At 48.2% G+C, this 17,116-nt stretch overlaps 1 protein-coding gene across 50 annotated transcripts in view; it reads right to left on the reverse strand.

Moving 5' to 3' along the window:
- The window catches only part of aplp2 (amyloid beta precursor like protein 2), a 142,852-nt gene that overhangs the window by 79,381 nt on the left and 46,355 nt on the right, over positions 1-17,116 (reverse strand). For all 50 annotated transcript variants that reach the window (XM_090219046.1, XM_090219036.1, XM_090219035.1 and 47 more), the window contains exons 2-3: positions 6,468-6,641; positions 4,258-4,387 (exon numbers count right to left, since the gene is read on the reverse strand). In XM_090219046.1, the coding sequence (XP_090075172.1) occupies positions 4,258-4,387; positions 6,468-6,641 (304 nt within the window). The remainder of the gene's footprint in view (positions 1-4,257; positions 4,388-6,467; positions 6,642-17,116) is intronic.

Below are 17,116 nucleotides of genomic sequence, written 5' to 3' on the forward strand. Positions count from 1 at the left end.
ACCCTCTTCAACATAGAAGCTAAAATATCTGTGGTACGTGTGTATAGGCCTGTCCCCCATATGAATATTCTCTTTGTGTCAGACTGGGTTCATATTCCTTCAAATTTAATTTTTCTGTATTTATTTATCAGAATATGCATGTATATTTATTTTTAACTAATTATTGTTTGGATAATCTTATTTACTATGTATAGTTTTTTGGGGGGGGGGAATTTAAATAAAAACATGTTTTACTCTTTGACGCGCAGAGAAGAAGAACTTTCACTGAGTGAATGAATTATTGTCATGTTTGTTTATATGTCAATTAATCCCATAAGGGATGGGTTGCCAAATGCTAATTTGGCAACAAACCAAGAAATTCATTCATTCAATCACACATTTATATCAACGAATTGGCGCGGGCACTAGAACAGTCTGCAGCACCCGGCCTCACCCTACTAGAATCTGAAGTCAAATGTCTACTGTTTGCTGATGATCTGGTGCTTCTGTCTCCAACCAAGGACCTGGGCCCTGACAGACCTGGGCCCTGACAGACCTGGGCCCTGACAGACCTGGGCCCTGACAGACCTGGGCCCTGACAGACCTGGGCCCTGACAGACCTGGGCCCTGACAGACCTGGGCCCTGACAGACCTGGGCCCTGACAGTAAATCTCAGTAAGACAAAAATAATGGTGTTCCAAAAAAGGTCCAGTTCTCAGGACCACGAATACAAATTCAACAAAGCTGTGATCTGATCTGACAGACAAGGCAAGAAGGGCATTCTATGCCATCAAAAGGAACATAAAATTCGACATACCAATTAGGATCTGGCTAAAAATACTTGAATCAGTTGTAGAACCCATTGCCCTTTATGGTTGTGAGGTCTGGGGTCCGCTCACCAACCAAGAATTCACAAAATGGGACAAACACCAAATTGAGACTCTGCATGCATAATTTTGCAAAAAATGTCCTCCGTGTACAACGTAAAACACCAAATAATGTATACAGAGAACAGAAAGGAGCAGGAGAAAGAGAAGGTTGAGGTGGAAGGATGGATGAAACCATATAATGGAGGTGTAAAGGCCCAGAAAGAGGAGGCCTGTGATCTGCTAACTGGTCGTTAGGTGGTTCAACAACAACCAGGCCTGAGGACAGCATTACACCACTACAGACAGGGAGGGAGAGGAGAGGGAAGAGAAAGAGAAAGCAGTGGTTTAGATAATGATAGAGTAGGGAGCTGGAAATAGCAGAGCTACACAGGAGGACTCTCTCTCTGCTATGCGAGGTTCTGTACTGTGAGGTGCTACACTGTGAGGTGCTACGCTGTGAGGTGCTACGCTGTGAGGTGCTACGCTGTGAGGTGCTACGCTGTGAGGTGCTACACTGTGAGGTGCTACACTGTGAGGTGCTGTACAGTGAGGTGCTACACTGAGAGGTGCTACACTGAGAGGTGCTACGCTGTGAGGTGCTACGCTGTGAGGTGCTACACTGTGAGGTGCTACGCTGTGAGGTGCTACGCTGTGAGGTGCTACGCTGTGAGGTGCTGTGCTGTGAGGTGCTACGCTGTGAGGTGCTACGCTGTGAGGTGCTACGCTGTGAGGTGCTACGCTGTGAGGTGCTACGCTGTGAGGTGCTACACTGTGAGGTGCTACACTGTGAGGTGCTACACTGTGAGGTGCTACACTGAGGTGCTACGCTGTGAGGTGCTACACTGTGGTGCTACGCTGTGAGGTGCTACGCTGTGAGGTGCTACGCTGTGAGGTGCTACGCTGTGAGGTGCTACACTGTGAGGTGCTACACTGTGAGGTGCTACACTGTGAGGTGCTACACTGTGAGGTGCTGTACTGTGAGGTGCTACACTGTGAGGTGCTGTACTGTGAGGTGCTGTACTGTGAGGTGCTGTGACCTGCTGCCTCCACAGTAAATGTCTTTGCCAGCCTTGGCCATCCCATTGCTTCTGACGGAGTGTGTGGATCTCTAGTAAAACCACAGCCCAAGGCTGAGATTAGTCAATAAAATGCCTCTCCAATATGTCTCTCCTCTCTTCTCCTCATCTAGCCTGTTTCTAACGTCTCCGCTCCTGGCCCGTGAACCGGCCTATCCGCACGCTCCTGGCCCGTGAACCGGCCTATCCGCACGCTCCTGGCCCGTGAACCGGCCTATCCGCACGCTCCTGGCCCGTGAACCGGCCTATCCGCACGCTCCTGGCCCGTGAACCGGCCTATCCGCACGCTCCTGGCCCGTGAACCGGCCTATCCGCACGCTCCTGGCCCGTGAACCGGCCTATCCGCACGCTCCTGGCCCGTGAACCGGCCTATCCGCACGCTCCTGGCCTGTGAACCGGCCTATCCGGTTCTATACGCCATGATATTACCCTGGTATACACACCATGATATTACACACCATGATGTTACCCTGGTCTACACGCCATGATATTACCCACCATGATATCACCCTGGTCTACACGCCATGATATCACCCTGGTCTACACGCCATGATATCACCCTGGTCTACACGCCATGATATCACCCTGGTCTACACACCATGATATTACCCTGGTATACACACCATGATATTACACACCATGATATTACACACCATGATATTACCCTGGTCTACACGACATGATATTACCCACCATGATATCACCCTGGTCTACACACCATGATATCACCCTGGTCTACACACCATGATGTTACCCTGGTCTACACACCATGATATTACCCTGGTCTACACACCATGATATCACCCTGGTCTACACACCATGATATCACCCTGGTCTACACACCATGATATCACCCTGGTCTACACACCATGATATCACCCTGGTCTACACACCATGATATTACCCCACACCATGATATCACCCTGGTCTACACACCATGATATTACCCCACACCATGATATCACCCTGGTCTACACACCATGATATCACCCTGGTCTACACACCATGATATCACCCTGGTCTACACACCATGATATTACCCTGGTCTACACACCATGATATTACCCTGGTCTACACACCATGATATCACCCTGGTCTACACACCATGATATTACCCTGGTCTACACACCATGATATTACCCTGGTCTACACACCATGATGTCACCCTGGTCTACACACCATGATGTTACCCTGGTCTACACACCATGATGTTACCCTGGTCTACACACCATGATGTTACCCTGGTCTACACACCATGATGTTACCCTGGTCTACACACCATGATGTTACCCTGGTCTACACACCATGATGTTACCCTGGTCTACACACCATGATGTTACCCTGGTCTACACACCATGATGTTACCCTGGTCTACACACCATGATGTCACCCTGGTCTACACACCATGATGTCACCCTGGTCTACACACCATGATGTTACCCTGGTCTACACACCATGATGTCACCCTGGTCTACACACCATGATGTCACCCTGGTCCACACACCATGATATCACCCTGGTCCACACACCATGATATCACCCTGGTCCACACACCATGATATCACCCTGGTCCACACACCATGATATCACCCTGGTCCACACACCATGATATCACCCTGGTCTACACACCATGATATCACCCTGGTCTACACACCATGATATCACCCTGGTCTACACACCATGATATCACCCTGGTCTACACACCATGATATCACCCTGGTCTACACACCATGATATCACCCTGGTCTACACACCATGATATCACCCTGGTCTACACACCATGATATCACCCTGGTCTACACACCATGATATCACCCTGGTCTACACACCATGATATTACCCTGGTCTACACACCATGATGTTACCCACCATGATATCACCCTGGTCTACACACCATGATATTACCCTGGTCTACACACCATGATATTACCCTGGTCTACACACCATGATATTACCCTGGTCTACACACCATGATGTTACCCTGGTCTACACACCATGATGTTACCCTGGTCTACACACCATGATATTACCCTGGTCTACACACCATGATATCACCCTGGTCTACACACCATGATGTTATACAGGAGGAATAGTCAAAACACTTGCTTCATGAGAAGGTGTTCGCAATTAGTGATTGTTAGGTAACGCAACCCGAAAAGGCCCAGCCCCCTCGTCCTGGCCCAAAGTCCGGGCAGGTCCACTGAGGCCCAGTGAGTCTCTGGAGCTGGGCCGTGGAAACAAAGTCCGAGACCTTTAGATCAAACACTGGGGGAAACCTCCAATGGAAAGTCAATAGTGTTATATATTATCTATGACCCTTTGGTGGTTCTCACCTAAACATTTGTAAGGCACCACGATGTGGGCGTGGCCTTTACACAGCTTCTTCTCCTTCTTGCACCAGTTCTCAATCCTGATTGGCTGGTTGGCCTCCACCACGTTAGTGATCTGGAGCTCAGGGTACATCTGAGAGAAAGAGAGACAGAGAGAGGGGAGGGAGACGGGGAGAGAGAGAGGCGGGGGGGAGAGAGAGAGAGAGAGGCGGGGGAGAGAGAGAGAGAGAGAGAGAGAGAGAGAGGCGGGGGGGAGAGAGAGAGAGAGAGGCGGGGGGAGAGAGAGAGAGAGAGAGAGAGGGGCGGGAGAGAGAGAGAGAGGCGGGGGAGAGAGAGAGAGAGAGGCGGGGGAGAGAGGCGGGGGAGAGAGAGAGAGAGAGGCGGGGGAGAGAGAGAGAGAGAGGCGGGAGAGAGAGAGAGAGAGAGAGGCGGGGAGAGAGAGAGAGAGAGAGGCGGGGAGAGAGAGAGAGAGAGGCGGGGGAGAGAGAGAGAGAGAGGCGGGGAGAGAGAGAGAGAGAGGCGGGGGAGAGAGAGAGAGAGAGGCGGGGAGAGAGAGAGAGAGAGGCGGGGGAGGAGAGAGAGAGAGAGGCGGGGGGAGAGAGAGAGAGGCGGGGGAGAGAGAGAGAGAGGCGGGGGAGAGAGAGAGAGAGGCGGGGAGAGAGAGAGAGAGGCGGGGGAGGAGAGAGAGAGAGGCGGGGGAGGAGAGAGAGAGACGGGGGAGGAGAGAGAGAGAGAGGCGGGGGAGGAGAGAGAGAGAGGCGGGGGAGGAGAGAGAGAGAGAGAGGCGGGGGAGGAGAGAGAGAGAGAGGCGGGGGAGGAGAGAGAGAGAGAGGCGGGGGAGGAGAGAGAGGCAGGGGGGGAGAGAGAGAGGCGGGGGAGGGAGAGGCGTTGGAGAGAGCGAGAGAGGCGAGGGGGAGAGAGAGAGGCGGGGGAGGGGGAGAGAGAGAGAGAGAGAGAGGCGTTGGAGAGAGCGAGAGAGGCGAGGGGGAGAGAGAGAGGCGGGGGAGGGGGAGAGAGAGAGGCGGGGGAGAGAGAGAGAGGGAGACAGAGAGAGAGAGAAGCGGGGGAGAGAGAGAGAGAGATAAATGGTGTTTCTTCATTACCTATTAATCTCCCTCCTGTCTCCAGTTAGCTCAGCATGTGAATATACTTGGACAAGAAATCCTCACAAAAATAGTAAACCAAGGAGAATTCCGACAAGTGAGAACATGTTGACATTTTGCCAGTCCTAAAAAAGAAAAAAGCTATTTTAGGGTTAGGGATTAAATTGAGGGTTAGGGATTAGATTGAGGGTTAGGGATTAGATTGAGGGTTAGGGATTAGATTGAGGGTTAGGGATTAGATTGAGGGTTAGGGATTAGATTGAGGGTTAGGGATTAGATGGAGGGTTAGGGATTAAATTGAGGGTTAGGGATTAAATTGAGGGTTAGGGATTAGATTGAGGGTTAGGGATTAGATTGAGGGTTAGGGATTAGATTGAGGGTTAGGGATTAGATTGAGGGTTAGGGATTAAATTGAGGGTTAGGGATTAGATTGAGGGTTAGGGATTAGATGGAGGGTTAGGGATTAGATTGAGGGTTAGGGATTAGATTGAGGGTTAGGGATTAGATTGAGGGTTAGGGATTAGATTGAGGGTTAGGGATTAGATTGAGGGTTAGGGATTAGATTGAGGGTTAGGGATTAGATTGAGGGTTAGGGATTAGATTGAGGGTTAGGGATTAGATTGAGGGTTAGGGATTAGATTGAGGGTTAGGGATTAGATTGAGGGTTAGAATTATGGTTAGGTTTAGGGATTAGATTGAGGGTTAGGTTTAGAGATTAAGGGTTAGAATTAGGATTAGGGATTGGATTGAGGGTTAGAATTAGGATTAGGTTTAAATATTGGGAGTTAGGGATTAGATTAAGGGTTAGAATTAGTTAATCAATTGTTGGTCCACAAACAATCCTCACAAATATAGTAATAGACAACTGTGTGTGTGTGTGTGTGTGTGTGTGTGTCTGTCTTTAGATACGGTGTACAGTTAGGGGTTACAGTAGTTTACAGAGACAAACAAGGAGAGAGGGATGTGTTAATACGATAATATCTATGGAGGGTCTGTATAACACAGTGAATAAAGACCTGAGTCAGCGGAGAGACCGTAGGAAGGTCAACCGACTGTGGAGTCACGCTGATAACGGTCCCCCTACAGGTTAACAGTGTAACATGGTCTCACCTCCTGACAGTAGCGCAGCACGCCCTCTTTGGTTCCTACACAGCTCTTCAGCCCGGAAGGATCCGGTTCCCAGCGTCCTGTCTGGATGTTTACGTGCATGTTGAGCTTCCCACAGAACATGGCCACCTGAGGCTCCGCTACGGCAAAACCTGTGCCCGCATTGGCTGCAAGCGCCTGGAAGGAAGGAAGGAAGGAAGGAGAGAGAGAGAGAGAGAGACAGAGAGAGACAGAGAGAGACAGAGAGAGACAGAGAGAGACAGAGAGAGACAGAGAGAGACAGAGAGAGACAGAGAGAGACAGAGAGAGACAGAGAGAGACAGAGAGACAGAGAGACAGAGAGACAGAGAGACAGAGAGACAGAGAGAGAGACAGAGAGACAGAGAGACAGAGAGACAGACAGAGAGACAGAGAGAGAGAGAGAAAGAAATGGGAGGTTAATGCATATACTCATTACAGAGTCGTAAAGTTAGGGAGGGAATATTCTGTCAGCCGGGCCAGCCTTCAGACCTGAGTGTCAGTCTGCCCTGATGAAGGCTCTGTGGGCTATAACCAAACTGAGTCAGTCGGCCAGCTGCCCTGATGAAGGCTCTGTGGGCTATAACCAAACTGAGTCAGTCTGCCCGGATGAAGGCTCTGTGGGCTGTAACCAAACTGAGTCAGTCTGCCCTGATGAAGGCTCTGTGGGCTGTAACCAAACTGAGTCAGTCTGCCCTGATGAAGGCTCTGTGGGCTATAACCAAACTGAGTCAGTCTGCCCGGATGAAGGCTCTGTGGGCTATAACCAAACTGAGTCAGTCGGCCAGCTGCCCTGATGAAGGCTCTGTGGGCTATAACCAAACTGAGTCAGTCTGCCCCGATGAAGGCTCTGTGGGCTGTAACCAAACTGAGTCAGTCTGCCCCGATGAAGGCTCTGTGGGCTGTAACCAAACTGAGTCAGTCTGCCCCGATGAAGGCTCTGTGGGCTGTAACCAAACTGAGTCAGTCTGCCCCGATGAAGGCTCTGTGGGCTGTAACCAAACTGAGTCAGTCTGCCCCGATGAAGGCTCTGTGGGCTGTAACCAAACTGAGTCAGTCTGCCCCGATGAAGGCTCTGTGGGCTGTAACCAAACTGAGTCAGTCTGCCCCGATGAAGGCTCTGTGGGCTGTAACCAAACTGAGTCAGTCTGCCCCGATGAAGGCTCTGTGGGCTGTAACCAAACTGAGTCAGTCTGCCCCGATGAAGGCTCTGTGGGCTGTAACCAAACTGAGTCAGTCTGCCTCGATGAAGGCTCTGTGGGCTGTAACCAAACTGAGTCAGTCTGCCCCGATAAAGGCTCTGTGGGCTGTAACCAAACTGAGTCAGTCTGCCCTGATGAAGGCTCTGTGGGCTATAACCAAACTGAGTCAGTCTGCCCGGATGAAGGCTCTGTGGGCTATAACCAAACTGAGTCAGTCGGCCAGCTGCCCTGATGAAGGCTCTGTGGGCTGTAACCAAACTGAGTCAGTCTGCCCCGATGAAGGCTCTGTGGGCTGTAACCAAACTGAGTCAGTCTGCCCCGATGAAGGCTCTGTGGGCTGTAACCAAACTGAGTCAGTCTGCCCCGATGAAGGCTCTGTGGGCTGTAACCAAACTGAGTCAGTCTGCCCCGATGAAGGCTCTGTGGGCTGTAACCAAACTGAGTCAGTCTGCCCCGATGAAGGCTCTGTGGGCTGTAACCAAACTGAGTCAGTCTGCCCCGATGAAGGCTCTGTGGGCTGTAACCAAACTGAGTCAGTCTGCCCCGATGAAGGCTCTGTGGGCTGTAACCAAACTGAGTCAGTCTGCCCCGATGAAGGCTCTGTGGGCTGTAACCAAACTGAGTCAGTCTGCCCCGATGAAGGCTCTGTGGGCTGTAACCAAACTGAGTCAGTCTGCCTCGATGAAGGCTCTGTGGGCTGTAACCAAACTGAGTCAGTCTGCCCCGATAAAGGCTCTGTGGGCTGTAACCAAACTGAGTCAGTCTGCCCTGATGAAGGCTCTGTGGGCTATAACCAAACTGAGTCAGTCGGCCAGCTGCCCTGATGAAGGCTCTGTGGGCTGTAACCAAACTGAGTCAGTCTGCCCCGATGAAGGCTCTGTGGGCTGTAACCAAACTGAGTCAGTCTGCCCCGATGAAGGCTCTGTGGGCTGTAACCTACAGACACCCTACAGACGCGCGCGCGCGCCCCCCGGAAGGCCCTGCAGACGACCCCCCCACGGGAGGCCCTACAGACCCCCCCCCCCCCCCCCACGCAAGGCCCTACAGACGACCCCCCCCCACGGAAGGCCCTACAGCCGCCCTCCCATGGGAGGCCCGACCCACCTGAAAAGTATAATTTAATTTACATTAAGCTCGCCCGTTCTGTGAGATATTAAATGTTGTGATTCCACAACAAGCTAAATGTAAAAATGTCCATAACGCTGTTCACACCCTTATGTCATAGTCAGGGTAGCAGCGGATCAGTTGTCTTGTCGGCCAACCAGGGATGAGAAACCCCTTATCGTCACAACTCTAAGTAGCCGGATCACAAAGCCAAAGCACTAGAAAACCATTGGTTTCTGCTACAACAGCAGGAAGGAGACACAACGGCCCGGTCTTGAGTAGTTCATTGACAGGTCATATCAACACTAGTTCACCCCTCAGTGTGAGGGTGTCACACCACAGTTAACTCACATTAATCAGTAAGCCCAGGCTCTTAGCATCACTAACTTGCCAGTGTGTGTGTGACATCTCTCTCAGTCTAGAGCTGTAGCTTGTTCTATCATGGTCATACAGTGCAGTACAGTAGAGCACAGTAGAGCACAGTAGAGCACAGTGCAGTACAGTAGAGCACAGTGCAGTACAGTAGAGCACAGTGCAGTACAGTAGAGCACAGTGCAGTACAGTAGAGCACAGTGCAGTACAGTACAGTAGAGCACAGTAGAATACAGTGCAGTAGAGTAGAGCACAGTAGAATACAGTGCAGTACAGTAGAGCACAGTAGAATACAGTGCAGTAGAGTAGAGCACAGTAGAATACAGTGCAGTACAGTAGAGCACAGTAGAGCACAGTGCAGTACAGTAGAGCACAGTGCAGTACAGTAGAGCACAGTGCAGTACAGCACAGTAGAGTACAGTACAGTAGAGCGCAGTACAGTAGAGCACAGTGCAGTACAGTAGAGCGCAGTGCAGTAGAGCACAGTGCAGTACAGTAGAGCGCAGTGCAGTAGAGCACAGTGCAGTACAGTAGAGCGCAGTGCAGTAGAGCGCAGTATAGCCATGTTATTGCCAGACCCAGACAACAGTCCAGAACAACAACACCCCCTCAACCAGACCCAGACAACAGTACAGCACAACAACACCCCCTCAACCAGACCCAGACAACACCACCCCCTCAACCAGACAACAGTCCAGCACAACAACACCCCCTCAACCAGACAACAGTCCAGAACAACAACACCCCCTCAACCAGATCCAGACAACAGTCCAGCACAACAACACCCCCTCAACCAGAGCTGGAGGTGGAGAGACAACATCAACAAGAGAAGAACAGAGCACTAGAGGAGAGGATCAGACTGATGGAGGTGAGGGGATGGAGGAGGGGGTGAGGGGGATGGAGGAGAGGATCAGACTGATGGAGGAGAGGGTGAGGGGGTGGAGGAGAGGGTGAGGGGGATGGAGGAGAGGATCAGACTGCTGGAGGAGAGGGTGAGGGGGATGGAGGGTGAGGGGGATGGAGGAGAGGATCCGACTGATGGAGGAGAGGGTGAGGGGGACAACGTGTGACAGAACAACCCTGTAGAGAGCCAGACACCCCCGCTTAGAAGCCAGTAGAACAGTCCACCTCAGACCCTGACCATAGCCTCAACATCACAGCAGAACAGTGAGTAAGGCTAGTTTCCTGAATTTCCACCTGTCTGACGTGCCCAAAGTAAACAGCCTGTCCCTCAGGCCCAGAAGCCAGGATATGCATATAAAGTAGTAGCATTGGATAGAAAACACTCTGAAACTGTTAAAATAATGTCTGGAGAATAACAGAACTGATATAGCAGGCAAAAACCTCGAGGAAAATCCATCCGGAAATTATTTTTTTGGAGCTCCGAATGACTTCCAACTAGACTTCCGATCTAATTTCCACCTCCCAGATTGCAGTTCCAATGGCGTCCACTAGATGTCAACAGTCTTTAAACCAGGTTTTAGGCTTGTTTTTTTAAATGAAGTATTTGTAGTCGTTCCAAGTTGAGTGCCAGAGCAAAAGTAGTCTTTTTGTGGGCGTGAACGTGGGCGGTTCATTCTTTTCCATTGCTATTGAACATAGTAATCTCCGTATGACATATTATAGTTTATTTAGATATTAGACAACCTAAAAAACATAGTTTGACTCGTTTGGACAAACTTTGCTGGTAATTTTGTATGCATGTTGAAGGACTGGATTATTGAATTCAATGGCGCCAACAAAACTGTGTTTTTTGGGATATAAAGAAGGACTTTATCGAACAAAACGACCATTCGTTGTGTAGCTGGGACCCTTGGGATTGCAAACAGAGGAAGATCTTCAAAAATAAGTGGTTTATTTTAAATCGCTATTTGTTATTTCGTGACGCCTGTGCTGGTTTGGAAAATATGCTAATGTGAGGCGCTGTCCTCAGACAATCGAATGCTTTCGCCGTAAAGCCTTTTTGAAATCTGACGACGCACACAACTACACACAATACCCCATAATGACAGAGCAAAAACAGGCTTTTAGAAATGTGGTCTATGTGGTCTATGTGAGTTAGTTGATACTGGTCTACCTCAAATAGACCGTACTGTTGGCTACCTGGTAGTAAAACATTTCCTTTCGTCCTCTGTTCGACTTGGCCAATGTCACCGGAAGCAGTGGGAGGTATGATTGTGTGTGTGTGAGTCATGTGACATTCTGCTGGGGGACAGCTGTGTGTGTGTGAGTCATGTGACATTCTGCTGGGGGACAGCTGTGTGTGAGTCATGTGACATTCTGCTGGGGGACAGCTGTGTGTGTGTGAGAGTCATGTGACATTCTACTGGGGGACAGCTGTGTGTGTGAGTCATGTGACATGCTGCTGGGGGACAGCTGTGTGTGTGTGAGTCATGTGACATTCTGCTGGGGGACAGCTGTGTGTGTGTGAGTCATGTGACATTCTGCTGGGGGACAGCTGTGTGTGTGTGAGTCATGTGACATTCTGCTGGGGGACAGCTGTGTGTGTGTGAGTCATGTGACATTCTGCTGGGGGACAGCTGTGTGTGTGTGAGTCATGTGACATGCTGCTGGGGGACAGCTGTGTGTGTGAGTCATGTGACATTCTGCTGGGGGACAGCTGTGTGTGTGTGTGAGTCATGTGACATTCTGCTGGGGGACAGCTGTGTGTGTGAGTCATGTGACATTCTGCTGGGGGACAGCTGTGTGTGTGTGAGTCATGTGACATTCTGCTGGGGGACAGCTGTGTGTGTGTGAGTAATGTGACATTCTGCTGGGGGACAGCTGTGTGTGTGTGAGTCATGTGACATTCTGCTGGGGGACAGCTGTGTGTGTGAGTCATGTGACATTCTGCTGGGGGACAGCTGTGTGTGTGTGAGTCATGTGACATTCTGCTGGGGGACAGCTGTGTGTGTGTGAGTCATGTGACATTCTGCTGGGGGACAGCTGTGTGTGTGTGAGTCATGTGACATTCTGCTGGGGGACAGCTGTGTGTGTGTGAGTCATGTGACATTCTGCTGGGGGACAGCTGTGTGTGTGTTGACAGTATTTTCAAGTGTTTTCTCTCTCCCCCCTCGTCCGTCTGTAACCTGGTCATTCTCCAGTAGCAGGGTCGTACAGTCTGAATGAGGACTTCAAATGGCCTGTCACCATAGAAACATTCTACAAAAGCCTCTCAGCTATTCACTCTGAATAACAGAGGAGAAAAAAGACGGGAGAGAGAGTGCAGAAGTGGAGGGAGGAAGGGATGGAGGGAGGGAGGGATGGAGGGAGGGAGGGAGGGGAGGGAGGGAGGGAGGGAGGGAGGGAGAGGGAGTGAGAGAGGGAGGGAGGGAGAGACTGGAGAAGTGGAGAGGGAGGGGGAGTGAGAGAGGGAGGGAGGGAGAGACTGGAGAAGTGGAGAGGGAGGGAGGGAGGGAGGGAGGGAGGGAGGGAGAGACTGGAGAATAGAGGATTCCTGATTAAATCGGCATGGTCGATTAATTAGGGCCGATTTCAAGTTTTCATAACAATCGGTAATCGGCATTTTTGGACGCCGATTATGGCCGATTACATTGCATGAGGAAACTGCGTAGCAGGATGACCACCTGTTACGGGAGTGCAGCAAGAAGCCAAGGTAGCTAGCATTAAACGAATCTTATAAAAACAATCAATCTTCACAATCACCAGTTAACCTAGTAATATCACTAGTTAACCTAGTAATATCACTAGTTAACCTAGTAATATCACTAGATATCACTAGTTAACCTAGTAATATCACTAGTTAACCTAGTAATATCACCAGTTAACCTAGTAATATCACTAGATATCACTAGTTAACCTAGTAATATCACTAGTTAACCTAGTAATATCACTAGTTAACCTAGTAATATCGTCAACCATGTCAACCACCATTTAACAAAAGCGCATTTGCAAAAAAAGCACAATCGTTGCACCAATATAACTAACCCTAACCCTAACCACCAATGTACCTAACCCTAACCCTAACCACCAATGTACCTAACCCTAACCCTAACCACCAATGTACCTAACCCTAACCCTAACCCTAACCACCAATGTACCTAACCCTAACCCTAACCACCAATGTACCTAACCCTAACCCTAACCCTAAACACCAATGTACCTAACCCTAACCCTAAACACCAATGTACCTAACCCTAAACACCAATGTAACTAACCCTAACCCTAACCCTAACCCTAAACACCAATGTAACTAACCCTAAACACCAATGTACCTAACCCTAACCCTAACCCTAAACACCAATGTAACTAACCCTAAACACCAATGTACCTAACCCTAACCCTAAACACCAATGTACCTAACCCTAACCCTAAACACCAATGTACCTAACCCTAACCCTAAACACCAATGTACCTAACCCTAACCACCAATGTACCTAACCCTAACCCTAAACACCAATGTACCTAACCCTAACCCTAACCCTAACCACCAATGTACCTAACCCTAACCCTAAACACCAATGTACCTAACCCTAACCCTAAACACCAATGTACCTAACCCTAACCCTAACCCTAAACACCAATGTACCTAACCCTAACCCTAAACACCAATGTACCTAACCCTAACCCTAACCACCAATGTACCTAACCCTAACCCTAACCCTAAACACCAATGTACCTAACCCTAACCCTAAACACCAATGTACCTAACCCTAACCCTAAACACCAATGTACCTAACCCTAACCCTAACCCTAAACACCAATGTACCTAACCCTAACCCTAAACACCAATGTACCTAACCCTAACCCTAACCACCAATGTACCTAACCCTAACCCTAACCCTAAACACCAATGTACCTAACCCTAACCCTAACCCTAACCACCAATGTACCTAACCCTAACCCTAACCACCAATGTACCTAACCCTAACCACCAATGTACCTAACCCTAACCCTAACCCTAAACACCAATGTACCTAACCCTAACCCTAAACACCAATGTACCTAACCCTAAACACCAATGTAACTAACCCTAACCCTAACCCTAACCCTAAACACCAATGTAACTAACCCTAAACACCAATGTACCTAACCCTAACCCTAAACACCAATGTACCTAACCCTAACCCTAAACACCAATGTACCTAACCCTAAACACCAATGTACCTAACCCTAACCCTAACCCTAACCCTAAACACCAATGTACCTAACCCTAACCACCAATGTACCTAACCCTAACCCTAACCCTAAACACCAATGTACCTAACCCTAACCCTAACCACCAATGTACCTAACCCTAACCCTAAACACCAATGTACCTAACCCTAACCCTAACCCTAACCACCAATGTACCTAACCCTAACCCTAACCCTAAACACCAATGTACCTAACCCTAACCACCAATGTACCTAACCCTAACCCTAACCCTAAACACCAATGTACCTAACCCTAACCCTAAACACCAATGTACCTAACCCTAACCCTAACCCTAAACACCAATGTACCTAACCCTAACCCTAACCCTAAACACCAATGTACCTAACCCTAACCCTAACCCTAACCCTAAACACCAATGTACCTAACCCTAACCCTAAACACCAATGTACCTAACCCTAACCCTAACCCTAAACACCAATGTACCTAACCCTAACCCTAAACACCAATGTACCTAACCCTAACCCTAACCACCAATGTACCTAACCCTAACCCTAACCCTAAACACCAATGTACCTAACCCTAACCCTAAACACCAATGTACCTAACCCTAACCCTAAACACCAATGTACCTAACCCTAACCCTAACCCTAAACACCAATGTACCTAACCCTAACCCTAAACACCAATGTACCTAACCCTAACCCTAACCACCAATGTACCTAACCCTAACCCTAACCCTAAACACCAATGTACCTAACCCTAACCCTAACCACCAATGTACCTAACCCTAACCCTAACCACCAATGTACCTAACCCTAACCACCAATGTACCTAACCCTAAACACCAATGTACCTAACCCTAAACACCAATGTACCTAACCCTAACCCTAAACACCAATGTACCTAACCCTAAACACCAATGTACCTAACCCTAACCCTAAACACCAATGTACCTAACCCTAACCCTAACCACCAATGTACCTAACCCTAACCCTAATCACCAATGTACCTAACCCTAAACACCAATGTCCCTAACCCTAACCACCAATGTACCTAACCCTAACCCTAATCACCAATGTACCTAACCCTAACCCTAATCACCAATGTACCTAACCCTAACCCTAACCACCAATGTACCTAACCCTAACCCTAACCACCAATATACCTAACCCTAACCCTAAACACCAATATAACTAACCCTAAACACCAATGTACCTAACCCTAACCCTAAACACCAATGTACCTAACCCTAACCCTAATCACCAATGTACCTAACCCTAAACACCAATGTACCTAACCCTAACCCTAACCCTAACCACCAATGTACCTAACCCTAACCACCAATGTACCTAACCCTAACCCTAACCATAACCACCAATATACCTAACCCTAAACACCAATATACCTAACCCTAACCCTAACCCTAATCACCAATGTACCTAACCCTAACCCTAAACACCAATGTACCTAACACTAACCCTAAACACCAATGTACCTAACCCTAACCCTAACCCTAAACACCAATGTACCTAACCCTAACCTTAACCCTAAACACCAATGTACCTAACCCTAACCCTAACCCTAAACACCAATGTACCTAACCCTAAACACCAATGTACCTAACCCTAACCCTAAACACCAATGTACCTAACCCTAACCCTAAACACCAATGTACCTAACCCTAACCCTAACCCTAAACACCAATGTACCTAACCCTAACCCTAAACACCAATATACCTAACCCTAACCCTAACCACCAATGTACCTAACCCTAAACACCAATGTACCTAACCCTAACCCTAAACACCAATGTACCTAACCCTAACCCTAACCACCAATGTACCTAACCCTAAACACCAATGTACCTAACCCTAACCCTAACCCTAATCACCAATGTACCTAACCCTAACCCTAATCACCAATGTACCTAACCCTAACCCTAATCACCAATGCCTTTCTTAAAATCAATACACAGAAGTATGTTTTTTTTTAAACCTGCATATTTAGCTAAAATAAATTCTCGTTGCAAACTGCGTGAAGACCATTTCTTCCTAACAAAGACCGTAATTAATTTGCCAGAATTTTACATAGTTATGACATAACATTGAAGGTGGTACAATGTAACAGGAATATTTAGACTTAGGGATGCCACCCGTTAGATAAAATACGGAACGGTTCCGTATTTCACTGAAAGAATAAACGTTTTGTTTTCAAAATGATCGTTTCCGGATTTTACCATCATAAATTACCAAATGCTCGTATTTCTGTGTGTTATCACGTTATAACTAAGTCAATGATTCGATAGAGCAGTCCGACTGAGCGGTGGTAGGCAGCAGCAGGCTCGTAAGCATTCATTTAAACAGCACTTTACTGCGTTTGCCAGCAGCTCTTAGCAATGCTTGAAGCACAGCGCTGTTAATGACTTCAAGCCTATCAACTCCAGAGATTAGTCTGGCAATACTAAAGTGCCTATTAGAACATCCAATAGTCAAAGGTTAATGAAATACAAAACGGTATAGAGAAAAATAGTCCTATAATTCCTATAATAACTACAACCTAAAACTACTTACCTGGGAATATTGAAGACTCCTGTTAAAAGGAACCACCAGCTTTCATATGTTCTCATGTTCTGAGCAAGGAACTTAAACGTTAGCTTTTTTACATGGCACATATTGCACTTTTACTTTCTTCTCCAACACTTTGTTTTTGCATTATTTAAACCAAATTGAACATGTTTCATTATTTATTTGAGACTAAATCGATTTTATTTATGTATTATAAAATAAAAGTGTTCATTCAGTATGGCTGCAATTGACATTATTACAAACATAAAAATAA

The sequence above is a fragment of the Oncorhynchus mykiss genome, chromosome 24 (assembly GCF_057628025.1).
Source record: "Oncorhynchus mykiss isolate SJ-2025 chromosome 24, ASM5762802v1, whole genome shotgun sequence".
Lineage (NCBI taxonomy): Eukaryota > Metazoa > Chordata > Actinopteri > Salmoniformes > Salmonidae > Oncorhynchus > Oncorhynchus mykiss.